Here is a 26,562-nt window from a genome sequence, read left to right on the forward strand (position 1 = left end):
CCGTAATCCTGAATTTGGGTTCCTCAGCCTATGACCAACGGTCATGGTTTTATTGTTTCCCAGATGTCTCCTGCCCCGGAGCATCACGAATCGTTTACGGTAGCAAACACTTCACCAGAGGAGATGCTATTTGCAGCAGAGTTCCCTTTATTTCATAACATTAAAGCACACAACCATTAAATACACTTGACACTTCTATTGTGCTACCTAAAAAGCTACGCTCCAGCGTACACATGGCACAGATCTGGTGGCACCCCGCTTGGGACAAGTGGAACATCTAAATCAAAGCAAAGGCTTCACATAAAAAATAGATCTTACTCTCTGCAACTGTATTCTTAAAAAAAATGACAGGGATGAGACTGAATGGAAAGAAAGTGGATTTCTGAAGCAATGCTCACCTCCCAGATTTAATGCAGAATGTTATTTTTATCAGCTCATCTGCAGATGGCACAAATGAAAGCTGATTAAGGCAAATGCTTCTTAAGAAAGGCGATTTCTTGTAAACAACAAGGACGTTACGTGTTTGTTTTATTATTTTTTTTCTTCATCAGAAGCTCTTTCTCAGGAGTGACACTTGCTCTGTCCCCGGCCGCTGGGGGCCCCCTTTCCATTGCTGTGGGATGAGGTGACGCTTTGTGGAACGCCGGCTCGCAGCCGGCTGTGGGAAAAGCTCAGCTTTCTCTGCAGGCGGCTGCAGCAGCAAAATGGGCCACCGTGAGACTTTCCCAATGGCCTGCGTGGCCTTCACCGTGGGCTCGGCCTCGGGGCTTTGGTATCGGACTGGCAGTGTAGTGTCTGCGGCGGTTTGTGGCTCAACCTGTATCAAACTACTCACCGGCACAACAAGTCAGTAAAAAAACAGTGAAGGTGTATTAGAAAAAAAGTACCTTATTAAGAAAAAACTAAGCTATGCCTTTCAATTTAAGAGCTGCTGTGCACAAATGCTTTGATTCCCGAACTAATCAGTGTCTATTAATTAATTAATTGGCACCTAATTAATAGCAACATAAGTCACTAAGCAGTCAAGTTTTTTTTTAAGGGGAATTTCCTCTTGGAAGCAGAGAATCTTCTCATGTCCTGACTTGGAATTTTCCCGCTTTTGTAATATATTTGACACCTTTAAAAGGCTTGTATTTTTCTCCGTACATGTCTAAGCGATTCACTTTCAGTCCTGAAAAAGACAAAGTACAAAATTAAAAGCAGAACGCTAGAAATCGTGTCAGTCTGTTTAGAAGTCCTGTTTTCTTGAAGCATGTTAAGATCAGTTGGGAAGCAAATTTTCCTTCCTTTCACAAGTTCATCCAGTTTGAAAGAGCAGAACGGACCCTTCTCGTCGCTACTTGTAGCTGCTCTGGGAGGGCAACAGCTTTTTTCTGTTGTACTCCTTGAGCCAACACCCTCCTTCCACGGGATGCACCCAAGAATGAGTCTTATCTTCCACCGCTCCTCTGCACTGCGCTCGTTTCCCACAAATGTAGATGAAGCAAAGGACAGGTTTTAAAATTCTCTGCACTCTAAAGTCGTTATTTCAAGGTCTAGCAAGCCCCCTGCTATTAATTGAGGAATGCCAGTAGCTATTAATTACTGAACAGTTTTGTGTTGTCCCCTGCTTTCTTACAGCTCTACTACCTTTAGCATCCACTAGATTTAACAGCGGATTGCAAGTTTTAAAAGGAAACTGCAGGATTCTGTTCTTGTACAAGGACTAACCATTTTTGACTCAGCACAGTAGTCTAGAAAGCAAAAGGACCGCAGCCCGGTACCTGCCGAGAGAGGTATTACGTGTCCTACCACAGATTCTCCTCTACTGTCTTCACTCATCCTCCTTCCATCCACCGGGGAGCCTGCGAGGCTCGTAATCCCGCCAAGCTGCCTTACACAAGCATTTCACACGTGGACAACTCGCGTGATTTAGGCGTTTGCAGACTGAGGCCTTGTTTGCTTTAAATTTACTTTCGCACTTACTCTCTAGACTTCATTCTGATTTTATTTGCAGATTGTTTTGAAGATGAAAAACTAAGCAGCTCCAGAAGGGAAGTGTAAGAAGGGTGTTCTTTAAAATTAATGGAGTTTTTTGACCCCTAGAAAGGGCTTTAGTGGTACAAGGGTAAAGCAAGACGCGAGCGGCATCCTAAATCATCCTCCATCACTCTTCCCTAGAAGGATAAATTTGCATGTTCAATGCACAAGTCAATAAAGAAAAATCCATTCTTCTGTAAACTTCTCACAATCTTTCTTTAGTAAAACAATTGGGAATTCACAATTCCCGGCAAGGGAATCTTCTGGCAAGGGTAACTGTCAGGTTTGGCTAAACCAAACTTTACCTTTTTGGGCCAAGCTGACTTCAGATCAGCTTCTCCAATTAAAAGATTAACAGTTTCTCACTTCATTTCCTACTGCTACTCATTCCGTCAGTACCAGTTTCCAGTAACACCCACCCACTCACCTGAAATTGCAAGCTGTTGGATCTTAAACTGGATGTTTAAACTGGGATTCTCCTCTGGCTTGGGGGCTCCAGACTGCAGGTTCACAATGCCCTTCAGGTTTGGTAGCTTCTGAGGAGTGATTTTGCCAACGTCCCACGTTAACACCTTGTCGGGAAAGAGAATAGTGGCAGTAGCTTTCCAGGAAACAACATAAAAGGTCAAGTTCACGGCAAGCTTTTAGTTTTCAGGCTGGGTACAGAAAGTAGCTCTGAGAATGGTCCCACTGGGAGATGGCATGGTTAGGTGTGGGCTGGTTTTTTTTGTTCTTATCATAAACCAGAAATTTTTAATAAATGCAGAAAAACCTCAGTTGTCCCTACTTCTACAAACTTTTGCAGTTACAATCCACCCGGTTATCCCAACCCTGGGTAGAAACACAGTATAACTGATTTCCGCAGAGAGGAAAGGAGACTTCAAGTGGTTTTGTTGGTGTTTTTGTTTGTAAAAGATCAAGGTTGGTTCTTTTTGAAACCAAATGTTAATTCCAGTTCACTGAGAGCTGCTGACCGAGATATTCCAAGGGCAGCAGAAAGTTTGGCTCAGGCTCCGTTTCAGCCAAATGGTTCCTGGGTCCTAAAAAGCTTCAGGAGCTTTAGGAAATTTAGGTCTCAAACCCCAATTCAGAGGCAAGAAAACAGAACTCCCCAGATACGATTTTTCAGACCCTTTGTTTTCCTTCTTGTGTGTCTTCAGGCAGATCTTTTGGAAGACATTTTTTTCTCATCTCCTGCTCCCCGGTTTTCTGACTACCTGTTTTCAAGTCTGCTGCGTGTTCTCCAGGTAAGTATGTTTTAAAGAACATAGACTGCAAAATACACCGTAGTTGAAACCACCAGCAAAATACTGCCGCATCCACTAAAGAAAAATACTAGGGAATGAAGGAGCAGGAGAAAAGAGAGGAAGGAAAGGGAGAGGGGAAGCGAAAGGAGACTGATAAAACCAGGAATCACAGCTGGTGGGTATCTCAGTTTGAAAAAGTAAGTTTTAAAGAGAAGATTTTAATTCATAAACTCACGCTGAGGGGAAAGTTTTCTGCCAAGTGTGGAACGCTGCTCCAGTGCTCTGCAATATGTGAGACTTGTTCTAATGTCATCTTAGATATTTAAATAAATAAAAACTCAAGACTTACTTTAGTAACTGGGTCAAACGTGTAGCTGCCTTGTGTAGCAGTGAGGTTCATATTAAGTACAGCCTTTGGCATGTGAACGGTCATGACAACTCCTTCTACTGTTTTCCCCATGTTCTGTTTCGGTCCAATGGTAACATCAAATCTTCCCGAAGAACTATTTTCCTTAAAGCTGATCATGTGTTTCACATATACAGGAATTGCCACCAAGCTGAAAAGAGAGGACAGTAGGTGAATGCATCCTGGCTACTTCTCTGCTTGAGAAAATAAGGCTCTTTCTAATAAATAGTTCTTGTGTTTCTGGCAGGTATTCAAGTTAGAACCAGTTTGTTTTGAAAGTGAAAAGTGATACTCAGCTCTTTAACATTATCGCTGAAGTGATTTTATTAGCAGAAAAACACAGGAAAAAAAAGATTTTCTGCCAAATCACTTGTTCTAATCTCCTTCCCACCATCTGTTCATTTTTTTTAAAGTAATCTCACTGAGCCAATTCTCCGAACAGCCACCAGTCGAATCAGACTTAGTTTAGAAATACCTACATTTTAGACTTTTTTTGCTTTATTCATTGTATGAAGATCAGAGTCCTGTGTGTATACAGAGACTCAGCCACAAAGCATCTAGCAGCAACAATGATGGCCAGGAATGAACAGCCCTGTATTATATATGTGTCTAAACGGGAACCTACTTCTGTGAACTGACGCGGTAGGAGATCAATCTGAAATTCCCATCGGGAGGAATGAACGAAAGGACTCTCTCAGACTCCCAGCGTTTGAACCGAATACAGGGATGGAAGCTCACGTCATCCAGCAGCCGTGGGTTCTGTAAGTAGTGCCAAAGCGGTACATGAAATCTCATCAAGTATCAGCAGTTTAAACCCGCTACTGAACTCTACACGATTCCCTTAGACTCCAACTATCACTCCCAGCCGTTATCCGAGTCACGTTTCTGAGCTAGAGAATTTCTGCTCTGACCTGGTACAGCAGTTCCTGTGAGTGTATTTTTATGTACAGACAAAAGTCATTCCAACTACCGAGCAACGCAGCAACTTCTACAATATAATGCAAAACTCATGTTATTTTTCATATATGTAACCCATGAAGTAGTGACTGTGCTCTTAAAATTGTTTAACTCTGATCATTAAGAAATATAAATCCTGAGCAATTAAAATCCCCAAATATATGCTAAATTTACCATGAAAGAAAGAGAAAGATCTGGCATTCCTGAGAGCTTAATACACGAATCAATAACACCTTGAATTTCTGCAAAGACTGTGGAACCTGCGGGGAAAAAAAAAAGGCACTTGACTTAACATTATTATCAAGGGTTGTAAAGTGCGGCTGGAGGGCACAGGTGGCATTTGCACAACACTCAAGAACACGCCAAGCACAGACAGGAAAGGTCATTGCAGTTACCTGTGGCCTGGGCAGCTTGCGAAAATACATGAGCCAGAGCAAACAGCGTGTTCCAAATCAGCTAATTATACTCGTGCCAGCTGCTACACCGGACCTGTACTGGATGTGCCTCAACTGGTTGCTAGCAATGAGTAAATAAGAATTTCAGAACATGCAAGCTCTGAATCTTCCTTTCTTTCTTTCCTGTCCCCTGTCTCCAGAAAACCAGCAAGTTGGGTAGTGATGCAGGGAAGCATCAAAACAGAGTAGGTTTGTGCTATAAAGCTCCAGATGACCTCAGCGTTCACGAGCACGGCTTGGTTATCAGTGGGATTACATATCCATCATCATGTTAAATACACATATAGCAAAAAACCCCAAACCACCCAAAGCAAGAATACCAAGCATCTCATCCAGGAAAGACTCATTTCCTTAAATGCCTTACAAGGACAGAAAGGCATGAGCAGGACTCTGGACTAATTAGCCCTACAAGCAAAGGTTATTTTAGAAGATATGTAGAAAACATTGCTGATCTAGTCAAGGGGAAGGAGAAACTGTGAGTTAATACTTCGCCTGAAAAGAAGGGATCCTGTTTCAGATGAAATCAGTTAACCATATCCCTATGAAACAAGACAACATCCCTGTTCTAGGGGAGCAACCTTATCTACTTCTTAGTCCTAGCGAAGGTTAGGAAGAAAGATTCTTGCATTGCCAGTCCCCAAGTGATCGGAGCAGGAAAAAGTAGCTGTGACTACTGCAGTGGATCCTCAGTAGGAAATGTAAACACTCAGTGGACACTGACGGGGCTTGAAATACGTACAGAAATACAAACACAGTCTTGATTAGAACTCCTCGGACTAAGCACCCAGCCTACTCTTGGGAATCCTGTTGAGCTCGGAGGGTAAGACGGCCATCAGGGTGTTCTGGCTGTGACTGCCACCTTCTTTTAGTTTCCAGATGGGCAGAGTAAGAGCGGCACAATAGCTATTTATGACCGTCCAGTTCAACGGTGGCCAAAGCATTTGTTGAATCAGTGTGTGGAACCAAACTGACATTGGTTACTGCTACAAGAGCAGCAGCAAATGAAGAAATGAGAGATTTGGTCCCTGCCCCATTACCACCACAAAATGCAATCTTCAGCTTCAGTAACTGATGGCTCCAATAATGAACAAAAGAGCAGGCTCCTGCCCGTGGCATAACAGTTTTATTTTTGGGTCATTTTTTTCCGCTTCTTGGCACTGACAACATTTACACAAAAGTTACCAGATTCCTCCTCAGCATTAAAATCTCAAATTAAAGGTTTTTGTATTTGAAAATACCATGTTTCCTTTACAGAAAAGAAAGGAGTAGTATTATGCTTCGTAATATCTGGCTCCAGTTTATAAATGAGGAAAACAACACTGTCCCTATTTTGTACCAAGTTTTGTCTTGCTATGAGAAGAAAGCTAATTAAAGCTTTTGTCTTCCTCACTTGAGGCCCTACAAGGACTACTGTAAATTGTTGGCAGGAACAATGGAAGATAATTTTCTCATCACATTTAAAACTTCAACTATTTTTTTTCCATTTATATCTCTTAAGAGATAATCAATATACAAACAGAAAGCATTTAAGTACAGGATATTTCTTGTGGACGTTCCTGAAGCAGCCTAGAGCATATTGCTATTTTAAGATGAACAGAAGAAATCCATTTGGGCATGCTATTTTAAATCGCTTATTTCTGTTTAAGATACAGATTCATGTATATAACACACACACACAAAAAAGCAGTTGGACTGTATTCTCTCTAAACATCAGCAGCCAAATGTAAACGCATTCAATAAACAAAAATGAGTTTGGAAGGCATCTTACCTGATTTATCTATAATGGCATCAATTTCTTCAATGACATCAAAATAAGCTTCGTTGTTTGTGTATTTTACCCCTGCTCTGCGCCAAGGGATGTTTGACAACTGTCCAGTGGGAAGTGTGTCACCCACATTACTGCTGCCTTAAAAATGAAAAGGAACTCAAAATCAGTAATTTATTACAAGAGCAATGTTTCAACTGCCAAAATTAAGAATCAAAGCAAGGTGTGCCCCCAAGAATTACAGACTAAACCTGGGCCACTAAAATTTCATTCATTAGGTGACATGAATGCACTTTAAGGATGTGTCCAGACTTTAGGTTTTCAGACCATACTTTGCACAATAAAAGACAAGGCTCATGTCAGCAGGAGGTGTGATTGGGAGTAGATCTGGGGCTAGATCCTGTGAAGGATTTCATCACTACAACACAAGACATTACAGCTCCTTGTGAGGGCCTTAAGCACAATTGTCCCTTCTCCTGAGACTTTTACCCGGCTGACTTCAGGGCTGATTTACTGGTAAGAGCTGTTACGAAGACAGACCTGGAAGAAGCCTTAGGGAGGGCTACCACCCTCTTTGCAAGCCGTTGTTAGGCTGAGGATCTCAGCCCTGGCACCCATCTGAGCTCCTTGCAGCAACGTGACAGGCATATCTACACCTGACCACGTGCCAAATCCATCCAGACCCTGCCCCACAGACTTGGCTTTCTGGCTTGACCTGGCTCATCATGATGGACTTTCCTGGCAATCGCTGAGCTGCAGATGACCCTGTTATCATCTGATCCTGACCCTGGCCTGTTGGCTCAACTTCTGGGGTCCTTAACAGTGATGCCACTGCCCCTGCCTGTCTTGCTGTCAACTGGTTCTTACTGGTGTGAGAAAAGGGCTTTCTGAGCTACCTAGTTATAAAGTAAACTGATGATTATTTAAAAAGGAAAAAAAAGAAAAATCATCACTTCTGGGGCTTAGGTCTTGGAATCCCAGTACAGTGGAAACAACTCCCTCTGCTAGAAGTATGTCTCAGGATAGGGCCACAGCTCACACTTGCTCATGCCCTTTAGCACTACGAATGTGGCAGTGTGGCAGCGTGTCTGTCCCTCGTGTCCCTCAGCAGCCTTGCAGTCTGGGCTGCCAGGCCAGGTAGTGGGGAGAGCTCTCAGACTGCCCTTTCCCACCCACTCAGTGCTGAGCTGTTGACAGTGACAAGACACAGGCAGCCCTGGGCAGGCGCTTTAGGTTCCTAGGGAATTCTAATAAGGCTTTAGATAGAACAAGAGGATTTGATGCTGCAACCCTTGGCTTCAGGAGTCTTAATTCCCCTTACGGTGGTGGATCTAGTCCATTAACGTCATAGATATTTTTCTTAAGTATAACTACTACCATCCAAAATCACATTTAAAAAAAAAAAAAAAAAAAAAGAAAACCCAAACTCCAGAAATTAAAACTGATCAGATTTATACTCAAAGATTAAACCATGCGTGCTACCTCAAAGACTGGCTCCTCTGAGCACCAGATCTGTGTGGCCCTGCAGCCCACTTTTACTACCCTTCTCTAACACAATGTACAGGGGAACATCTTGCATATCCCTGACCCCCTGCGACACCCCAGGGCGTAACTCCCTTGCACCTCCTGGCCAGACAAGCAGATTCCACCAGCTCAGCTGACAGACATTTGGCTCTGTCAGTGCAAGACATACCCATTCACAACAGCCTGACGGATGTGGGGGGTGGTGGTGGGGGCGGAGAGGACGCTGAGGACAGGCTATTTGCTTCCCTTCATGCTATCTGTTCCCAGTCAGCAAAGATTTATTAGATATCTGTTATATACCTTTCTATAATGACTTCTTACAATATGCATAATAACCTTCTCCAATGCCCCTGAGTTATTCAAGGCTTGGGGCCCTACCAGTCCCAGAGCACCTGTCTCCAGTATGTGCTGTCTGTGCTGGGAACTGCTGTGCCTGAGGGACTTCGGCAGCTGTGGCCGGACCAGATAGTGCCACTGGGGATATCAAAGGGGCCAGGCATAAAGTACAAATAAGGAGGAAGTTGCTTTAATTCAACTCTTTTGAGAAGTGGCAGGACAGTGACCTCACCTTACAGGTTCATACCAATACGATATTATTTTTTAGCTATGAAGCACGATGGGGCTTTGCTTTTAAGCAGCCAGTCACCGCTGAAAATTATTTATTTTCATACCTGTGATGGAGTTGACGACGGAGCGCAAAATTGTGGGAGGCTTAATCAGCTCCTTCAATATGTTAGATTCTGTTGCCAGTGGAAAGCCGTTGTCTAACATTTCTTCTAGAAGTTCATACACAATAACTACATTGTCCTTAATTGCAGTCTCAGAACATTCGCCGAAGTAATCCTAAACAAATCAGAGATTACAAAGGAGAGGATTTTTATTCCTGTTCAAATGCTTTGCAAAGGTTTGTTTGGGTTTTTTGCTTACAGAAACCCTCCAACATATCAAGGAATTCTAGAGCCTAAACTGACCAGCTACTTCTATAGCCTGATTGCATCGTAGGTTAAAGTTACATTTATCATTTAATTAGAAATAAAACCAGCATGAACAGTGAAATTATTGTAACCTGGTTTACTAGTATATTTATCTCTCAAAGGTTCTCCCACTTGTGAACATTAACACATTTTCTGTTAGAAGACTCTTGTAAAAACAAGGACATTTTGGCAATGCCCAGTCTTCACAGAGGTTCCCTTATTTACAGTATCTGTGAAACAGGTTGAAAACTGACTCCTACTTCACATCTCTCTCCTCCCTACAGAGTGCTTCATGATGCATGTTCCTTCTTGTTCATCTACAGAACATGAACAGCACAAAAGCTTACCAAAAAAAAGACAGCTTTTACAAAATGGGATCTGGGTTTTAGTGCATATGCACTAGTATCTATAAACCAAATGAATACACAAAATACATCTTTTTTTTTCTTTGTACTCTATAAACCAGTGTTCGACATAAAAATTGCAAAGGGGAAAGTCACTGACAGGAGGGTCTAGTGCCTTTCTTTAAAAGAAGTTTATTCAAAAAATTCGCTTGGAATTAATTCAATTTTAAAATTATTTAACGCTCACAGACCTGGAAAGTATCTGCTACTCGGTGTAGAAATTCAATTACAAAGAGTGGCGGCACTTCTGTCTGTATGACAGACACAAAGAAGATTTTATCCCGATAGATGCTGATGAGGTAGTGATGCGGCGTTGAGATGACAGGAGGCACATTCTCAACATCGATTGCTTTCTCCTGAGCTTCAAAGAAATAATCGCACACAGATTGGCTCACAACGCTCTTCCAGTGCTTCTCCAAGAATATATCGCCAGAACAGTTTATAAGAAACAGGCTGTGGATCATTTTCTGTTGGAAACACATTCAAAGAAGTTAAAATAAACCAAAGGATACGAGGATTGACATTATTTCTTCTCCCAGACTCTCTTTCTTACAACAGTTACTCTTTATTAACACTGTGAATTTAAGAAAAAGATCTGCTTTGCTGCTTTTCTTTAAATTGCATTTTCTTTATTTAGAGGAATGTTCCCCCCCAATGTATTTCACAGTCAGTAACATATATCACAATGTAAACAAGAAGCTAGCACCCTTGATTTCCACTTTCATCCTGATTTGCTATTTGTAATTTATTTCTTAAAGAAAAGCTGACCCTCATGAGCTGGCACTCACTTAAACATGTTTGGCAACTTACATATAAAGTTGCCTATGGCAGCGGGTTTTGTGTAACATTTACACACATAACTAAGAACTGCACTATCTTAAAGATAGAGCTCTTTAGCTTGTCAGCTTTCAGCTATTGAACTAGAAAAGTGTTTTTTATTTGCTGGCTGATTAGTCTTTTACTTATGATCTATGCCAAGCTGCACTTGGATAAAGGGTTGGAATGCATTAAAAGTACACACACCCAGGAGTTTAAATCTGGTTTAATGAATAAAATTGCCTCAAATGTGCTTAACACACATGAAATATGTTTACATAAAATGTTTTACACTTAAAAACTCACTCATGAAAAAGGGGAGTATGAACTCCAGATAAGGAATGTAACTTTTTTCATGTATCTTTAAAGATTTACAAATAACATGTCTCAGCCACTAATCCTTCATTTTATTCATGGCACAAGAAGCTTATCTGCCTTTTTTTAAAACTAATTCTCAGTCTATGTCTCAACTTTCAATGAGATAATAAGTGAACTAAATTGTTGATTCAAATGAAGCGAACAAGCAATTTTCTTCACATCTACAGAAGAGACAAATGCTATCAGACTTCAGTTTATCATCTCTTTAAGCTTTACATCAGACAGATACAACGCTTTGGCTGACCTGCAGCATAACCATCCTCTAACAAAAAAAAGGTCCAAGTTTAAACTCAGGCTTAGAAAACAAAACAAACTGTAACCCAAGCACGGGCTCCACACGGTGAAGTTAATCTTGTACTTATATCCTGCATAAACTCATGCTGTAGTTGAAGCAGCTGCCGTTGGCTATTCATCCCTTTTGCCTTCCAGGTACTGATCTGAGCGGGTCTGTGGCTCTGCAATTACCTGTATCAGGAAACTGGTTCAGCCATAAATTGACCCAGAAAAGGGAGTTTCTGGTCAGATCAGCTTCCTGATCGAAGTTATTGCATTGCCAGAGAGTGCTATAGCTGCTGCAGAGGAGGTGGTGGAAGTGGGAAGATGATAGCAATGGAGATACCCTGAATCAAAGTTTATTTAGCCTTTGGAGGAATTCAACCGTGACTGGAAAGAGCCCAAATAGTTACTGGGCATCCACACCTTGAAACAGGAAGACCATCGTCAACTCTGTATGTCCAAGAGAAGTCAAACACATCCACCAAAAACCTATCATAGTTTTCATTAATCTTAGGATGTTTGGCCAGGATCATGCCAAAAAATGGACATAAAATTTGCTCCTTTGCTAATGTTGACTCTGGCACACAAATGTGGAGATGACACAGAAGCATCTAAATGTAAAGGGTCCAGTCCCACAGAGATACTAGGGAGTCTAAACACTGTATGATGTAAGCCTCATTCCAGAATGCTGGAATAAGCACTTAACTCCATCCAGAGTGAGCTCTTGCTGCTGTGTCTGATTCTAAACTGCCCAGAGTACTAGGCTGACCTCCCAACACGTTTATAACACTGAAAAATGGTCTGGCCCTGCAGGTCTTTACAAAACAAGAGTATGTCTTCCAAAGCGCACCAAAGAAGGTGAAAAAGGACTACTAAAGAAGGTAGTTAGCATGCTATTTCCCTCCACCTAAGTCAGCAGATGTAGGAAGGGAGCCAAGATCCAGCTTCTCACGCTCTAAACTCCAGCTGCTCCTTCACATGCATGACAGCAATGTGCTCATCTTCACTGGGGCCTTGCCAGGTCTTACAGACCTCCTGCTAAGAGCTCACTGTCCTTGGTGGTAGACACGAAAAGACCAATAGTGAAAACATGGACAGAAAAAATCCAACTAAACCAATCCGATATATACGAGGAAGTTCTTTTGGAAACCGTGATTGTTAAGAGTGGGAAAGGAAACAAAGCTACAAAGTGTTATTGCACATTTCTACCATATCTCTCCCAGACCAAATTCATGTCTAATTCAGTTTGTCAAAAAACCTGACAATTTTAATACTGTGAGCACAGCATTCTTATAAAGGAGCCTTGACACAATTGCTTTAATCCAGTTTAACTAAACATGTTCTGAATTTAGCCAACGCTGAACATTAAAACCCTCCAAAATCTCCTGGATAGTCACACAACGGTGGCAAGTATAATCAACCACTGAATGTCAGTATTGTTCCACACCAAGGCAGCCCAAACATATGAAGGTGATCAGCTATAAAGCTTAGAATAGTTCTCTGTACATTTTAATATGGATACAATAGCATATCTGTTAACAAATATAAATCTAAATAAATGCACACAAAGCTGCATAGGAGAGTTTCAGTGCAAGCAGCACCGGTAAGACTCCATTTCCAGAGGACTTGATCTGTGGCCCACTGTGGTGAAGCTCTGCTGGACTGCAGGCAGCTTCGGACCATACCCCGACAAAGTATATCAGATACGGGTGACAGAGTGGTTTTAAGTCCTAGCAGTTGTCCTGCTGTTAACATTCATACAGATTCCATTGAGCAGATTGCATTTGTCACCATATACTACCTAAACACAGCAACTCTGCCCTACCAGTCAATGGGCAGCTCAGCTGGGCGCTTCCCTCTACCAGTGCCCACCAGAGCAAAGAAGCTCTTAAAGGAGCGGGGACATCAGTCTATTATATGCAAGACTAAGTCATTTGATTTATCCCACACACTGTCAAACAATTGGCACCAGCCAATTAAAGATGGATTTCATGCTGGATATCTTACAACTGGTGCTACTGCAAGAATATCTTATGTAAGTTGTTATTTAGCAAAAATGACTTACAGTGCTCCCAATACTGAAGATTTCCCAGCTACTCTATTTTTTGAGTGCCAGATTTCATTTCAGACACACAGAGATCCCTGAATTCATTTCTCAGCACCCTCCCTTCTTCTGTCTCATCAGAACACTAGGTTTACAAAGAGAAAAAAGAATAAAAAATGCTGAACATAAGAAATCAATCTAGTAACAGTAAGATTCCTCACACCAATAGGTCAAGTTAATACTTGTGGCCAAACAGCAAAGCATGCTCAGAGCTGCGACACTTCGAGGGTAAAAGGTCTTGAATCGAAGTTCATAAGTTTAAAAAAAAAAAACCAGTAGCAAAAAGCACAGCACCAAAAATTTAAGAATCATAAGAGTACCTGTGCAGCAGCCTATGCAGTCACCACTTCGAGATGGCAACGTAAAACCGTTCTATGTAAAATACTGAAGGACTATTTCAAAAGGACATGCCTCCCATCTCTCTGCTTTTAGGCCGACCTAAGAAGCGGACTGAAGACGTCCATGGATTATTAGTTGCATCTTTAGTCCAGAGCAAGCCATTCAAGCTCATTTTTAGTAGCCTGACAGCCTTCCATCCTACTGCCCGACTGAAAGGCATCTCGCAGGCGCTGCAGCAACAAGCCGCCCAGCAGAGGTTTTGCAGCTTCTTCTCAGACTCCCCATCCTCACTCTGACACGTGAAACTCCACGTGATTCCTTGTAGTCATCTCCATCCAACCAGAATTTGAAGTCCCTACAGAAGAACTAAATATTTTAACTAAGGCACCTTCTATACTCTTGTTTCCAAGCCTGTATCTTTTCTTCTGACTAAATGTAGATTTTGCAATCTTACTGTTTTTTCAATCTCTTGGCAGAGAAACATCTGGACTGAAGTCACAGCAGGCCCACAAGACAAAAGTGGAGCTCATTGGCAAGAGGGAGAGGCTGCGAGCATGGGAATAAGACTGATTGCACGTGCTTGTCCTTAGCTACAATTAAGTACTCTAAAATGTAATTAATGCAGAAATACTGTTACCAGCTGCTTTTCCATAACACTGAGCTGAGTTACAGTCAAAGCTCTGAAAACCAGGAAGTGAGGAATTTATCACTGACCCTGCAATGCCCTTTAGAGCTAGTAATAATCACTGAAAACAGCTCCAAACGGGACCATCACTGGGAACGTATTCCACAGCTCCCATGTTCCCTGCATTTGGCGTAGCTGCTCTGAAGGGTGGAAGGATTAGTGGGGGGGGACTGCCTGAGACTCTGTTTTTTATTTGTGGAAATGAACTTCTAGTGACAAGCGAATGGAAAGTAATCAAATGCTTAAAATAATCTGGAGAAACAAATAAGCTAAGATAGGCACTTCTATTTCTATTTTAAAGCGAGTATTTTTGTCGCAACCAGCTGGTGGGCAGTTTAGCTTTTTTCCTATAAATTCAAGTTGTGTCACAAACACGTGAAGGCAGCCTTTGCTCCTCACCTTCCCAACCCCATTCACCGGTTCTAAAAACAGCAAACCGAATGAAGAGAAGTCTTATTAAATACTTGAATGACATTTTCAAGACAGCCAACACGGCAGCTCTGAACATATGTATAACTGGCTGCCCCACCTCTGGCATGACATTAGAAGCTGTGATTCAAAGTGATATACCTGGGAGCCTCGGGTCTTAGTAAAATGTGAACGTTCTGGATTTTCACAGTTTTTTAAGGCTCCTATCATTGTTAGCATATCTTACCGCTGCTGCTCCAGTGTCATGAATCTTTCCATTTCTAAGATGTCCACAGCTTAGGTATCTGCACATTAAAGTAAAAACACTTTTGCAACCCGTCTTAAGAACTGCCTGGTGTTCCTCTCTGTTAGTCAAGCAAAACTCCCAGAATCAAATCAACTCTAGCTTAACACCACGAAGAGCTTGTGTGTGTACACCTACTCACATGCATATTTTATCAGAAAGATCATCCCTATTAAAGACTAAATGCTTTGCTTCCCAGATGCTCAGTATACATTTATTTATCTTTACTCTCATTTAAAGCCCTGTTAGTAACTTTCTGGAATTGTTTTTAAAAGGAAGTAGTCTTCTGAGAATACTCTGAAGTTGTCTTAAATCAGTGTTTGGTATAGTGTTTGGTATCCACAACAAAATTTCCAACTTCCTCCATGCTTTCACCAATAACAATCACAGCCCGCATAAGAATTTGTGCAGCATTTAATCTACTGACTGATGAGCTTTCCAATAACACATTCGCATGGCGCCTATCTTCAACTTAGTTCCAGTATAAATCTTCTAGTTGCTGGCAAGATAGTTCCATCTCTTGCCAGCAGAACAATATTAGATCCTGAATAATCAAGCAATGTTAGATCCTGAGTAACCGCAGTTCCCTTTGGGACCTGCAAGAACAGAGAGCTTCACTGTAAAAGCTGAAAAAGCAAGACTTTCTTAGAAAAAAACTCCACCAAAACAATTAAAAATTCATTGCTAAAACTACATTTTTACATGAAGATGGAACTTTTCCAATACAATTTACACCTGAATCAGCTGCTTTAGGACTACTAAGGGACCACTTAAGAAATTCCCTCTCTGAAAGAGTACTAAATAGATAGAGAGGACCAAACGGACACAGGTAAGGTATCTTCTTACATATTTACTGTCAACCGGATTTTCAGGAGCGGACTGATAATTAGGCTCATATTCCAGCCAAACCACTAAGAACTCTGAACGGCCAAGGCAGCAGGATTCGATCACAGGATAGAAAAGCCTCGTCTCAGTAGTTCTTTGGGAAGATGCTGTCCATCCTGCTCTCTCCCAATTCACTGCTCCAGTAAGTCTGATGGGCCGGAGCAACGGTGCTACCAGCTCTTTTTTACAGGCTCTATTTTAAGAGGCACTCGAGGTTCAAGAAAGGACAAGCTCAGTGACAAAGAGCCATGCACTACTGAAATACTAGATCAGAGCCAAGTATCACTGGAACCCTGCTGTAAATGACAGCTCTTACTAAGGCGTGTGCTCTCTGCCACGACTAGTCCAAAATGCAGAAGGTAGAAAGAGGGCTTATAACCAATTTTACCCCCCTTCTCTTCCATGAGAAGAGAGCAGAGCAGCACTCTTTTAATTCTTCCATCCTATAGAATAAAATCGGGCTCCAGAATAAGCAGTCTTAAAGGATCTTTCAAGAAGTTCCCGTTAAAAAGCCTCTCATTCATTATGTTGAATAAGCATTAAAAAGGTATCACTTGTTTTCTGTGTATTAACTAAGCTTTGAAAGCTACACAGGAAATAAGTTGGGTGAAAATAAAAGGGAAATAAAAGGAAGGAACTCAATGTTCTAAAAAGGTTTAATTTGGTTTCTTCTCGTTATTACAGCCATGAAGTACAGCTGCCACTTGTCACCTGATGTTCAGACCTCTCTACCTCAAGGACATCAAATCTCTCTTTCATGAATCGTCATGACAAGGTTTCTCTTTAAGATTCTTAATGCAGAACTGCTTGTAAGGAGAGCTTTGTTTGAAAGAGTAACTGGGACTTAGCTGATGCATAGTTATTTTGCTCAATAGGAAATTTCATTTCTGGGCAAGGACAGCAAAATTAAGCACTAGAGGGTGTGGAATGGTCTTAATGCTTAATTTGCCATCTGCAAGGAATTTCCAGGTATGTGCACGCAGACAGGAAAGGATCTGCTTGTCCCATTTTTATTTTTTTTTCAAAACCAGGTTTTCTTGTGGTTTTGAGTTAGCACCCAACATACCACAGATTAAATCCCAGGCAGTTACAATGAAATACCATTCATATTTTTTTTAAATAAACAAGAAGCTATGTACTACAGCTGGGAACTGCCAGTTGAACCATTCTCATGCCCGGCATAGTCAGTCCTTTTGTAAAATGCTTCCATCACCTTATCTCTTGTACGAGTAATTTAATTTACTTGCAAATAGCTCTTCTTCTCCCATACTGCAGTCTGCCTTCTATGAACATGAATTTTCATTATTCAAGTATGATTTTTTTGCCTGGTTGTTTATACATTAGCTACATTCAATGGTGAAGCTATTCCTCCAGTCTGATCACCATCTAATATGTACAAATCACTCATTGTACTGAAAAGATAGCGAGTGCGTTGCTACTTCAGAGCAGATTAGCACTGAAACAGAGGAAAAGAGGGACAACCTCCACTCCATTACCCTGTCAGGTAGCGAACAGGGCAGAAGCAATGTGCAACGCACAGTGGTAGATGATAACGGATTAATTTCCAGCGTGTATTATGCAAATCTACACTCACAGGGTCCCTGGCTAATGAAGCATGACCAGAACCACCATGTTTGCAGCAATGCTGCTGAAGCAAAGACTCTGGAGGCTTGGGTGCTACCCCTCCTGCAGTCTCCCTGCCGTGGCTTTGCTATAGGCTTGGCATAGAGCCCCGACCAGCAGCTCCTGCATCACCCCTCCTGCAGGCCCATCTCCCCTAACAGCTAAATTAATTACCTCCCTGCGCATAATCCCTCCTTCTCATCACTGCTTAGCGTTTTAGGGTGACCCGTGCGGACACTCCCTGGGGCTGGGGCACCGAGGGGCGGCGGGCCCCGGGCAGGCCGGGACCCCGCAGGCCCACAGCCGGGGCCTTGGCTCCAGCACAAGCCGCGCCGTTCCGCACACGCACCAGAGCCCAGATAAACAGGCCTTTATTATGAGTATCATTATTCTCACACGGAAATAATTTTGTATTTAAATGGGCACCGAACAACGGAAATGGACGAAGATAAAGCGGGAAGTCCCGGCTGGACGGGGGAGCCTCCCGCTGCCACCGCCGACCGGGATGTCGCCCCGCTCCCTCACCGGACACCCAGAACTGCCGGCGGCTGCCTACGGGGCAGGACACAGGCGGCTCCCGCCGGGCTCGGGTCCGGCCGCTGCCTCCCAGGCCCGCCCCTTCCCCCGATCACAGAGACCAACGCCCCCCGGTGAGACCTCCCTCAGCGGCCCGGGCACCCCCACCTCAGCTCCCCGGCCCCACGTACCTCCCCCGGCCCTCTGCGGCCCGCTCGCCCCGGCCCGGCTCGGCCCGTCCCGCTCCCGGGGCAGCGGCCAAGATGGCGGCGAGGCCCGGCAGCGCGCGGGGCCGCCCCCCGGCGGAGACGCGGGCGACCGGGGCGCTGCCTGCGCTGAGCGGCGAATAACGGGCTTCCCCCCCCCGCCACCCACAGCCCCGCCGGCCCCGCCGCCGCGCCCGGCCGCCCACCGCCCCTCGCCGTCCCTCGGCCTCGGCGGCGGGCGGGGGACGGGGGCTGCCAGCCGGCGCTAGAAGCGGGCGGGCGGCGCGGCGGCGCACCGCCGGGCGGGAGCGGCGGGGCGGCGCGGCCTCCCTTCTCCGTCAGGCGCCCGGCGCGGCCGCCCCCCCCCCGCCGCCCCCGCCCCCCGGGTGGCGGTGCCGGCGCGGTCGGCGGGGCGGGCCGGGGCCGGCGGGCGGGCCGAGGGGAGCGGAGGGCGCCGCACACGCCGCCCAGCGCGAAGATGGCAGCGGGGGAGCCGCAAGCCAAGAAGCTCAAGCTGGAGCAAAAGCAACTGAGGTAAAGGGGCGGCGGGGCCGCGGGCGGGGGCTCTTCGTCGCGGGGAAGCCCTAGCGAGTACCGGAGGGTGGCGGGGTGCCGCCGGTGCTGCCCCCGGTGGAGAACGGGACACGTGTCGCCGCGGTCAAAGTCACGGCGGCGGGATCCCGCCGGGCCGGGCCAGGCGCGGTGCGGACGGCCCCCCCGCGGGACCGCGGTCCCCTGCCGGCGGCGCCGGGCACACGTGGAGGCGGGCGGCGGGGCCGCCCCGCTGCCGCCGGTACCGCTGCCGGGCTGGACGGGAGCGCTGCGGCGGGAACGGCACCGGCAGCGGCGGGTGCGCGGGGCCCGGGGCGGGTTCGCGCCGAGGCGGTTCTGGAGGCGGGCGGTGGGGTGGAAGGGGATGCCGCAGCTCCAGCAAGCGGTGTTGGGAACGCAGCCCGGGTTGTCACTCCGTGTGCCTCCGTCTGTGAGAATATCCTCCGAATAACAGCCCTGATTAATGCCCTTGAGGGGGGTCTCCGTCCCCGACAGACGGGATTTTGGTTATCTGAAAAATCCTCCTCCACACACACGTTTTCTTCAGGACACGCAGAATATTTTTAAGAGTTTTCATATTGAAACAACCTGTGCCGTTTGCTATGCTTCCTTATTTGTGTGATTATTGTATAATATCACTGACTGAGCGCCATCTGACCGATGGCCTGCACAGAGGCAAGTCATTAATTTTTAAATGTCATAGCAGAAAAATATAAGGTTTCTCAATGCAGGGACCACGGCCAAAATGTGTACGGAGAGCGCTATAGCCGAGCTCTTGTCGGGGCAGTTTCTGATTTGTTTTCTCGGGATTATTCACATGAATATAACTGTAAGAGAGCCGATCCCCTTCCAAGTATTCGGTCTGTGAAGAGGATTAATGACATAAGGCTTGAAAGGTCCAAAATTACCTTGGTGATAACTAATAACTTGCTCAAATATAGCATAAAATAGATGTACTTTAGTACAGAGATGAGAACAGTCCCTTTCGGTACTGATGGTCTTACTGAAAGAACTAATCCTATTAAATTTGTCAAAGTCAGGGTACTTGCTCCTTTGGCAGCTGAGTGACTTTTCAAGTCTAATAATAGTTGACAAGCTCAGTTGCAGATAGTGGAAAAGAAAAAAAATGTAACTGAGCTCTGAAAGCAAATAAATGGCAGGCAGCAGTGTAAGGCTGTAATTAAAAAGCAAGTTATTTCCATGGGCCTTAAGGCAAGGTGGGACAAGGAACTGGGAATCGCAGTGTTTCTTTTTTATAAAGCTTATTAGAGGAAAGTGCGTTTTACCTGCTTTGAGCCTAAACATGAAAATTCAAAAATTTGAGAAGGTTATTGAAGTGCTGAGTTGAAAATGGAGAGGATGTTTAGAATGGAATGAAAGGCCACGGTGACATGCTCCGATAACAACTGGTTAAACTGAAATAATACTTTTGTGAGCTAGGATGGATAAAACACGGGGAAGGTTGTTAGAAGTTGCGGACTGCAGTTCTGTTTCAAGTTACTGCAATATGAAGTGTAAACTGGACTCCAGCTCTGTTTCGTAAGAGGAGAAATGCCATAATCGGCCGCTGATGAAATAAAGTTAATGTGTGCTGTGGGCCGCAGGTTGGACTCGTGGAGCGGGCGAGGTGGTTGGCCTGGATTTGGCAGACCTCTGCACTCCCTTGAACGTAGCCGCAAGAACGTGTTTGGCCGAGTGCTGCTGGGGGACTTTGTCCCCTGTTAAAAGCCAGTGTGGAAGGTACCAGAATGGCCGAGATTCCTTGATTTTGTTGTGTTTGTAACGAGGTTCGGTTGTTAATGCAAAGCGCTGCTACATATGCTTGGGAGTATTGGAAACAGTTAACCTACAGATTAGAAAAGAAGTGAAAAATCACTCAAAAATTTTGGGAGACAATAACTTTGTGTGTGTTATACCAAGAATTAGAGGAGAATTCCTTGACCTTGACATCTAGATCCGAGACTCTCCAGCCTCTTCCGAAAACCATGTCTAATGGACTCAACAAGGATGGTCGTGTGTATTACTTATTCTCCCACATGGTACGAACCTGAATCTTTCTTGTGGCTACCATGAAAACTATTTTAATATAAAACAGTGACATAAAATAATTAAATTCTACTCTGCACTATAGGCTGTACCTTGTCAACAATAACAAACATGTCCTCCCCCTCTTATTTTTTTTCATCATTTTCTCTCTCAAAGTGGCATCAGGGAGGTTTCACGGGTACATTTTAAAAATTTTTTTTTAGTGCCTTTTGATCCTTTCAGGCAAAGGAAAGCAAATATTGCTCCCTCATGAGGTAGGCAAAGCTGACCGGGTTCAGCTAAAGTTGTTTGAAAGCAATATGGGATGGCTGCCTTTTGCCACCCATTGAGCAGAACACAAAGCCCGAGACCCAAACCAGCGTTCCCAGCTCAACAATGCGTTGTGCTGACGTTAATCTGCTGGGCGGCAGGTTTTTGCATTGTCTTTATTGAGGGGTGCAAATCCCCGCTAAAAGCAGTGGGCTTTAGGCAAGGCCGTTAATGCCTGCGGTGCTGTTCCAGGCTTCTGACTCCATCTCTGCTGTGTGAAATAAAATATTGTGTGTGTGAACTGTTCTGTTTGAAGAGAAAATAGGCTTGCAGAACTGCAAATGGTTTGTCGCTGAGCGGTAGAGTCAACTTACTAGAAACATCATGGGGTGTTACTTTAGAGGAGAATTACTAAGGGTTTGTGTCCTTTTATTTTTGGGTTGGTTTTATCTTGGAAGTCTGTGGAAACTGCAGCCAGACTCCTGTTAATAGACTGCTACGGTTAGGAAAGAATTTGGACATTCTCTGTAGAAATGTTTGAGCTCGTATGTACATGTCTGTATTGAAATATGCATGTGTGCAGAAGAAAAAAAAAAATTAACAAACTTGTGAAATCCTCTGCTGTGAAGTCCCCTCTGCTGCGTTATGGCCTCTGGCCGTTCTGCAGCTGCTGGATTGATTGAATAGTCCTGACGTGGCTGGCTGTTGGGACAAATCAGTTTATCTACATGGAGACAATGTAAGCATTGAATTTGATAAATACTTCATACTAGAAGTACAAAGTACAATATTCCTCTTCTTCTGTTACTATTAAACTTCTCTTCCTTTTCAGAATAAATTGTCAAACATTCTGTGGGTAATTGTTATCAAAAGCAGTCCTTTGTCGTTGCTGCTCCACTAGATTTTAGGCAGCTTCATACCAATGGCTGTAAAAATATTGTTAATTTCTTGCATTTTTAATTTTCTTAATAAGCTGGCTTTTAATTTAGCTTATTCCTTCATCAGCTCTCTATAAATGAAAGATTCTGAATATTGTAAATTAGCTGTGACAAAGCTTTCAGTCAGAATTTAGTAAATCGTTTTTCTTTCTTTTTTTTTTTTTTTTTTTTTTAAATTTCACCTCACTCCCCATTTGCATTCATTTCAGTTTCTGTCTTCGTGGCTTATACTTTTCTCACTTTCCAATTTCTCATATCTGCAAATATGGGTAACTTTTTCCATGTCAGCACTCTAACGGCCTGGTAGTACAAAGAAAGATCTGAGACTCTAGCACCTTGCTGTGTTTGCTCCCAGAAGAATAAAAGCAACAGACTCTTTTTCTTCAGATGGATATTTAGAGCCCTGTAGAAAGCAGACAAACAGATACAAATGTCTTTTGAAGACACTAGCAACAGACTTTCCTAATTTTGCTTTCTTTAGGACATAACAGCAGTAACCTTCCCTTCAGAGTTGCGCTGACAGGAATATATCCCAAACCGGAATGACTTGCGGCATGGAAAATACCTCGCTCCGACGGTTCAGGCGCTGGTTCCCATTGTTCAGATACGTAACTCTCAAATTACTGTTCAGATTGACACGTGTCTTTGCCTGGCCTTTGATGTAATCCTGTGGGATTTCTCACGGCGTGGGTCATATTTCCACAGTTTTGTGTTCTTGTATTGGAGAGGCTTGTTAGGGTGTTTTCATCCTTTTAATTAAAGTAATTCCTTGCTTTACGTGAAAGAGCGTGTAACCTGAGGAAGGAGGAGGTCATGGGAAGGCTCTTTCTGCCCTGGACCATGAGCATGGCTGGTGTCTCTCTCTTTCATTACTTACGTTACCTGCAGCCCACCTGGCCCAAGAGTCATACTGACGAGCAACGATAGTTTAGACCTAATAATAGCCTTTACTAATATCCAGCAGAAAAGTATGCCTCTGCCTTTGCGTGCTGCTTCCCTGAAGTCAACAGGACTAGTCTTGTCCCCGGAGCTGCTTGCACACTTGATTACCCGTGGGAGGGCAGACGGTGCAAACATGCCCATTTCATCATGAATCTTGAAGTTCCTGTGAATTTTTTCGAGATTTGCGAGTCCCTTCTTTTTCAGCTAACAAAACAGATTGTGTAGAATTACTCATTTAATTGGATCTACTAATATTACTTATAACCAGACGAGGAGGGTTCCTGGAAAGGAGACTTGAGTGAACGTGGAGGTAGTTGAATACGGTGTCAATGCAATAGTGTGAAAAGCGCTTTCTGCAGAACAAGACCTTGGCTTACTCTCTTATTGCTGAGGTGTGCTTGATGTGGAAATGTTTGAAGCAAAACCCTGGCTTGTGATTCAAGGTTGTGATATTGAATTTGAGCAGGTACTTACACACACATGGTACACAAGTATTTCACAAAACCAGTTTCAGAAACAGGGAATGGGATTGCTATCTAAAGGTCATTAATTAGTATTTGCTAGCGATGTGTTGGAAAACCTTATCTACTTTAAGAGAGTAAATTGAACTTGCAGATAAAATGTGAACACTCTTTTCTCAAGGCTGTTCATTTTCTACTTACATAAATTGCTTCTTAAGTAATTTCAATTTACATACTAATATTATTTATATAATAAATATCAAAGCATTTTGTGTGAAGGAGGGAAGTGCTACTCAGAATTCGGTGAAGGGAACGGCATTTTTTCCACTTTGAACTGCAGTCATTTCTGTAATGATTGTTTGACCACAGTCAAAGCTGTTCCACGCTTGAAGGATATGGTAACTTAAAGCTACTTGCTGGCTTTATGCTACCTTGGGATTTCGTTTACAGGGAAAGATTTTTGGGGTTTTTTGCTTTTTTTTTTCCTTGTACATTCAGTGGTACAAAGTAGTTGTAACTGTCTCAAAGGCCAGGCTATTTGACTGGAGTAAAACAGGAAAAAAAGTATAGCTGTCTGCAATATGATGAAGACTTAGCAGATTTATAGACTTTCCTTAGCTCTTACAGCTGTATGGTCTGTGAAGCTGCATTAAAAGGAATGGCGTTATGCTATGGAATTTTAAAATAATTAAAAAAAAAATCTTTAAATCTTTTTAATACTTTGCTAGTAGATCCATACAAGATAAAAATGCATCTTACTTTATGTTGCAAAATATGAAATTCACTCTTTAGAAAAGTCTTGAAAACAACCACTGTTGTAGTAGAAAATACATGCAAGCTCTGCCAAATGCTGTTATTGAAAGAGAATTTGTGGACTTTCTGCTTGCTGGTCCCATTTTATAATGTCTGCTGAGTGTATTACGTCAAAGATCAACCTTCTGCCTTGTGAAGATAGAAGAGTGGGCAGCTTATCTAAGATTAACCTTAATTTTGTACTTTGAAGAAACTGGGTGAAATATGGGGGTTAATGGAGAACTTTTTGTTTATGTATTGTAAACTGGAGGATTTATACCAAGTCTTTGTGGTGTAAAACATATCATGAGTCCAAGGCTGAGGCCTAGATTGCCTGTATCTCGGATACGCAAGTTACAAATGTATAAAATGTGTAGTTTTGTGGATTACTTCAATAAAGTGCAATTTTAAAAGTTATCACATGTTTACCTGTTGTTATATCAGATAGGGGTGGAGTTCACTTTAAATCCATACCGTGCTTGAAAGAAAGGGTTTTAGTGAAATCGCCTGAGGAATAACTGTTCACTATACATAGAGGAAATCGTATGGTCGTGAAGATCTCTTCCTTACTGTAAACTAACAGAAGCAGTCAAGAGAAATTGTGACTAGACCCTGTCAGGTATTATACATTTTTAGATGCAAAAGCTGTGAATTCTGTATTTCTCAGGGATTTCAGAAGCCAAAACACATGCGGAGGCACAGGTTAGGCTCCACACAAGCAAAGAAAGTTCAGAAGGTTTCAGGGAGGCTGAGCGAACTTGTGCTGTGACTACCAGTCAGACTTGTGGCACAAGCATCATAAAGTTAGTCTATGAAGGACCATAGGGGATAAATGACCATTTTTCCAGGGATACCCTGGTTGCTGTTGCTCCACTTACATGTCAGGACGTCTAGAAGTTCCCTGGCAAATAATCAAAAACCCTGTAGTGGTAGGTGATGCCTCAAAGACGTCAGTAACGGTAGAACCTGCAAGTGTAAGATAGTACAAGCAAGACGGTTGGACGCTTGGGATTAGCTGGAAGTTTATAAAGTGCTATTGACAAACGCTGTTGAGGTGTCACACGTGCTATTTCATGAAGGGCTGTTTAATTTTCTAGAAAAACACCCTTTTGATCCTATCTTGCTGAACTGGTAAAAAAGATATTAACATTTGATGGTACCTCATTCGGACTCTGTAGCTTAATATTCATAATATGCAGTTGTGTGTTATAAATTACTATATAGATCATGTTAATGTATTATATCTATTTTCCTTTACATATTCTTATGTGCTTGTTAAAACCAGGCAATTTTTTATGAGGGAATCTACAATTTGATTTTTTTAAAAATTGATTTGTTATTTAAAATACACGGGATTTTACCCAAGGGATAAACCAATGGGACCAACAAGACCAAGCTATGTTAGTACTACTGTTATACTCGCCTGTGATGGGATTCCCCCCTCACCCCCTTTCAGTTACAAAACAGAGAATTGGCTATTAGGCACTGATATTGTTAAACTAGGCATAATCTATTGTTCAGTGTGGATCAGAGGATACAGCCATTATAGAATATTTACATTTTATTAAAATTAAAAATCTTTCATTGGGATTTGGGGACCTGTTGTACTGTGTGTTGCAACAGTAAGGGGATGGATGCTTTTCCCATTCCAATTAGTTTGACTTTTCAAGACCCTTGACACACTTTAATAATGAGAATTTTGTGATTATTATTTAATAATGAGAATAAAGTGATTCATTTTTGAGTGTCCAATTTAGAGAACCTAGGAAATTTTTCCTACATCAGGTATTGAACGTAAATATTCCTGTTATCTTCATGTGACACTATAGGTCCTTGAACATCATGAACATCTCAAATTTTGGCATCTTCTCTTCTGACACACCTAAAAATCAGCAAATAGTTGGAAAGTTTGGCTTTGATTTTTCTAAGTACAATATTCCCATTTTGTAGATGGGGAGGAAGGGAAACTAAGGCTAATAGCCACACGATTAGGAAGTGGTAAAGTTCAAATATTTGATTAGAGGCGACACAGCAGTACTTGACAGAACAATGTGGGATTCACTTTTTGGCAAAAACAACCTCTTCTGACATTAGTTTCATGAATCGGAGTTTCTGGTACCGGTAAGTTAACAAAAATAAGTGCCAAATCTGCCCAGGGCAGCAGTAACTTTCGACAGCCAAACGAAGAGCAAGCGGGTAGGACGAGCAAAGAACAGGAACCTGGCTTTACCGACGCTTTTCCTTTCAGCTACAGGGGTTGTGCTTGAATGTTGGGTGGAGAAGTAGGAGTT

The 26,562-nt window shown here is 43.1% G+C and overlaps 2 protein-coding genes across 3 annotated transcripts in view; one reads left to right on the forward strand and one right to left on the reverse strand.

Annotated features, from left to right (window-relative positions):
• Window positions 1-124: 124 nt before the first annotated feature.
• Window positions 125-18,357, reverse strand: AP3M1 (adaptor related protein complex 3 subunit mu 1). Of its 2 annotated transcripts, XM_074154429.1 has the most exons (9): window positions 18,277-18,357; window positions 9,943-10,218; window positions 9,045-9,216; window positions 6,853-6,990; window positions 4,804-4,889; window positions 4,298-4,431; window positions 3,616-3,823; window positions 2,447-2,591; window positions 125-1,171 (listed from the first exon to the last, which is right to left on the reverse strand). In XM_074154429.1, the coding sequence occupies exons 2-9, from the start codon at window positions 10,213-10,215 to the stop codon at window positions 1,071-1,073; spliced, it is 1,257 nt and encodes a 418-aa protein (XP_074010530.1). In that variant the 5' UTR covers window positions 10,216-10,218; window positions 18,277-18,357; the 3' UTR covers window positions 125-1,070. The 2 variants fall into 2 exon arrangements, with proteins under 2 accessions (XP_074010530.1, XP_074010531.1); XM_074154430.1 differs by lacking the exon at window positions 18,277-18,357 and having other exon boundaries at window positions 126-1,171; window positions 9,207-9,216; window positions 9,943-10,215.
• Window positions 18,358-18,716: 359 nt separating this feature from the next.
• ADK (adenosine kinase) overlaps window positions 18,717-26,562 on the forward strand; it is a 291,102-nt gene continuing 283,256 nt past the window's right edge. The window contains exon 1 of the mRNA XM_074154565.1: window positions 18,717-18,825. Coding sequence (XP_074010666.1) covers window positions 18,770-18,825 — 56 coding nt within the window. The 5' untranslated portion in view covers window positions 18,717-18,769. The remainder of the gene's footprint in view (window positions 18,826-26,562) is intronic.

Source organism: Numenius arquata, chromosome 10, assembly GCF_964106895.1.
Source record: "Numenius arquata chromosome 10, bNumArq3.hap1.1, whole genome shotgun sequence".
NCBI lineage: Eukaryota > Metazoa > Chordata > Aves > Charadriiformes > Scolopacidae > Numenius > Numenius arquata.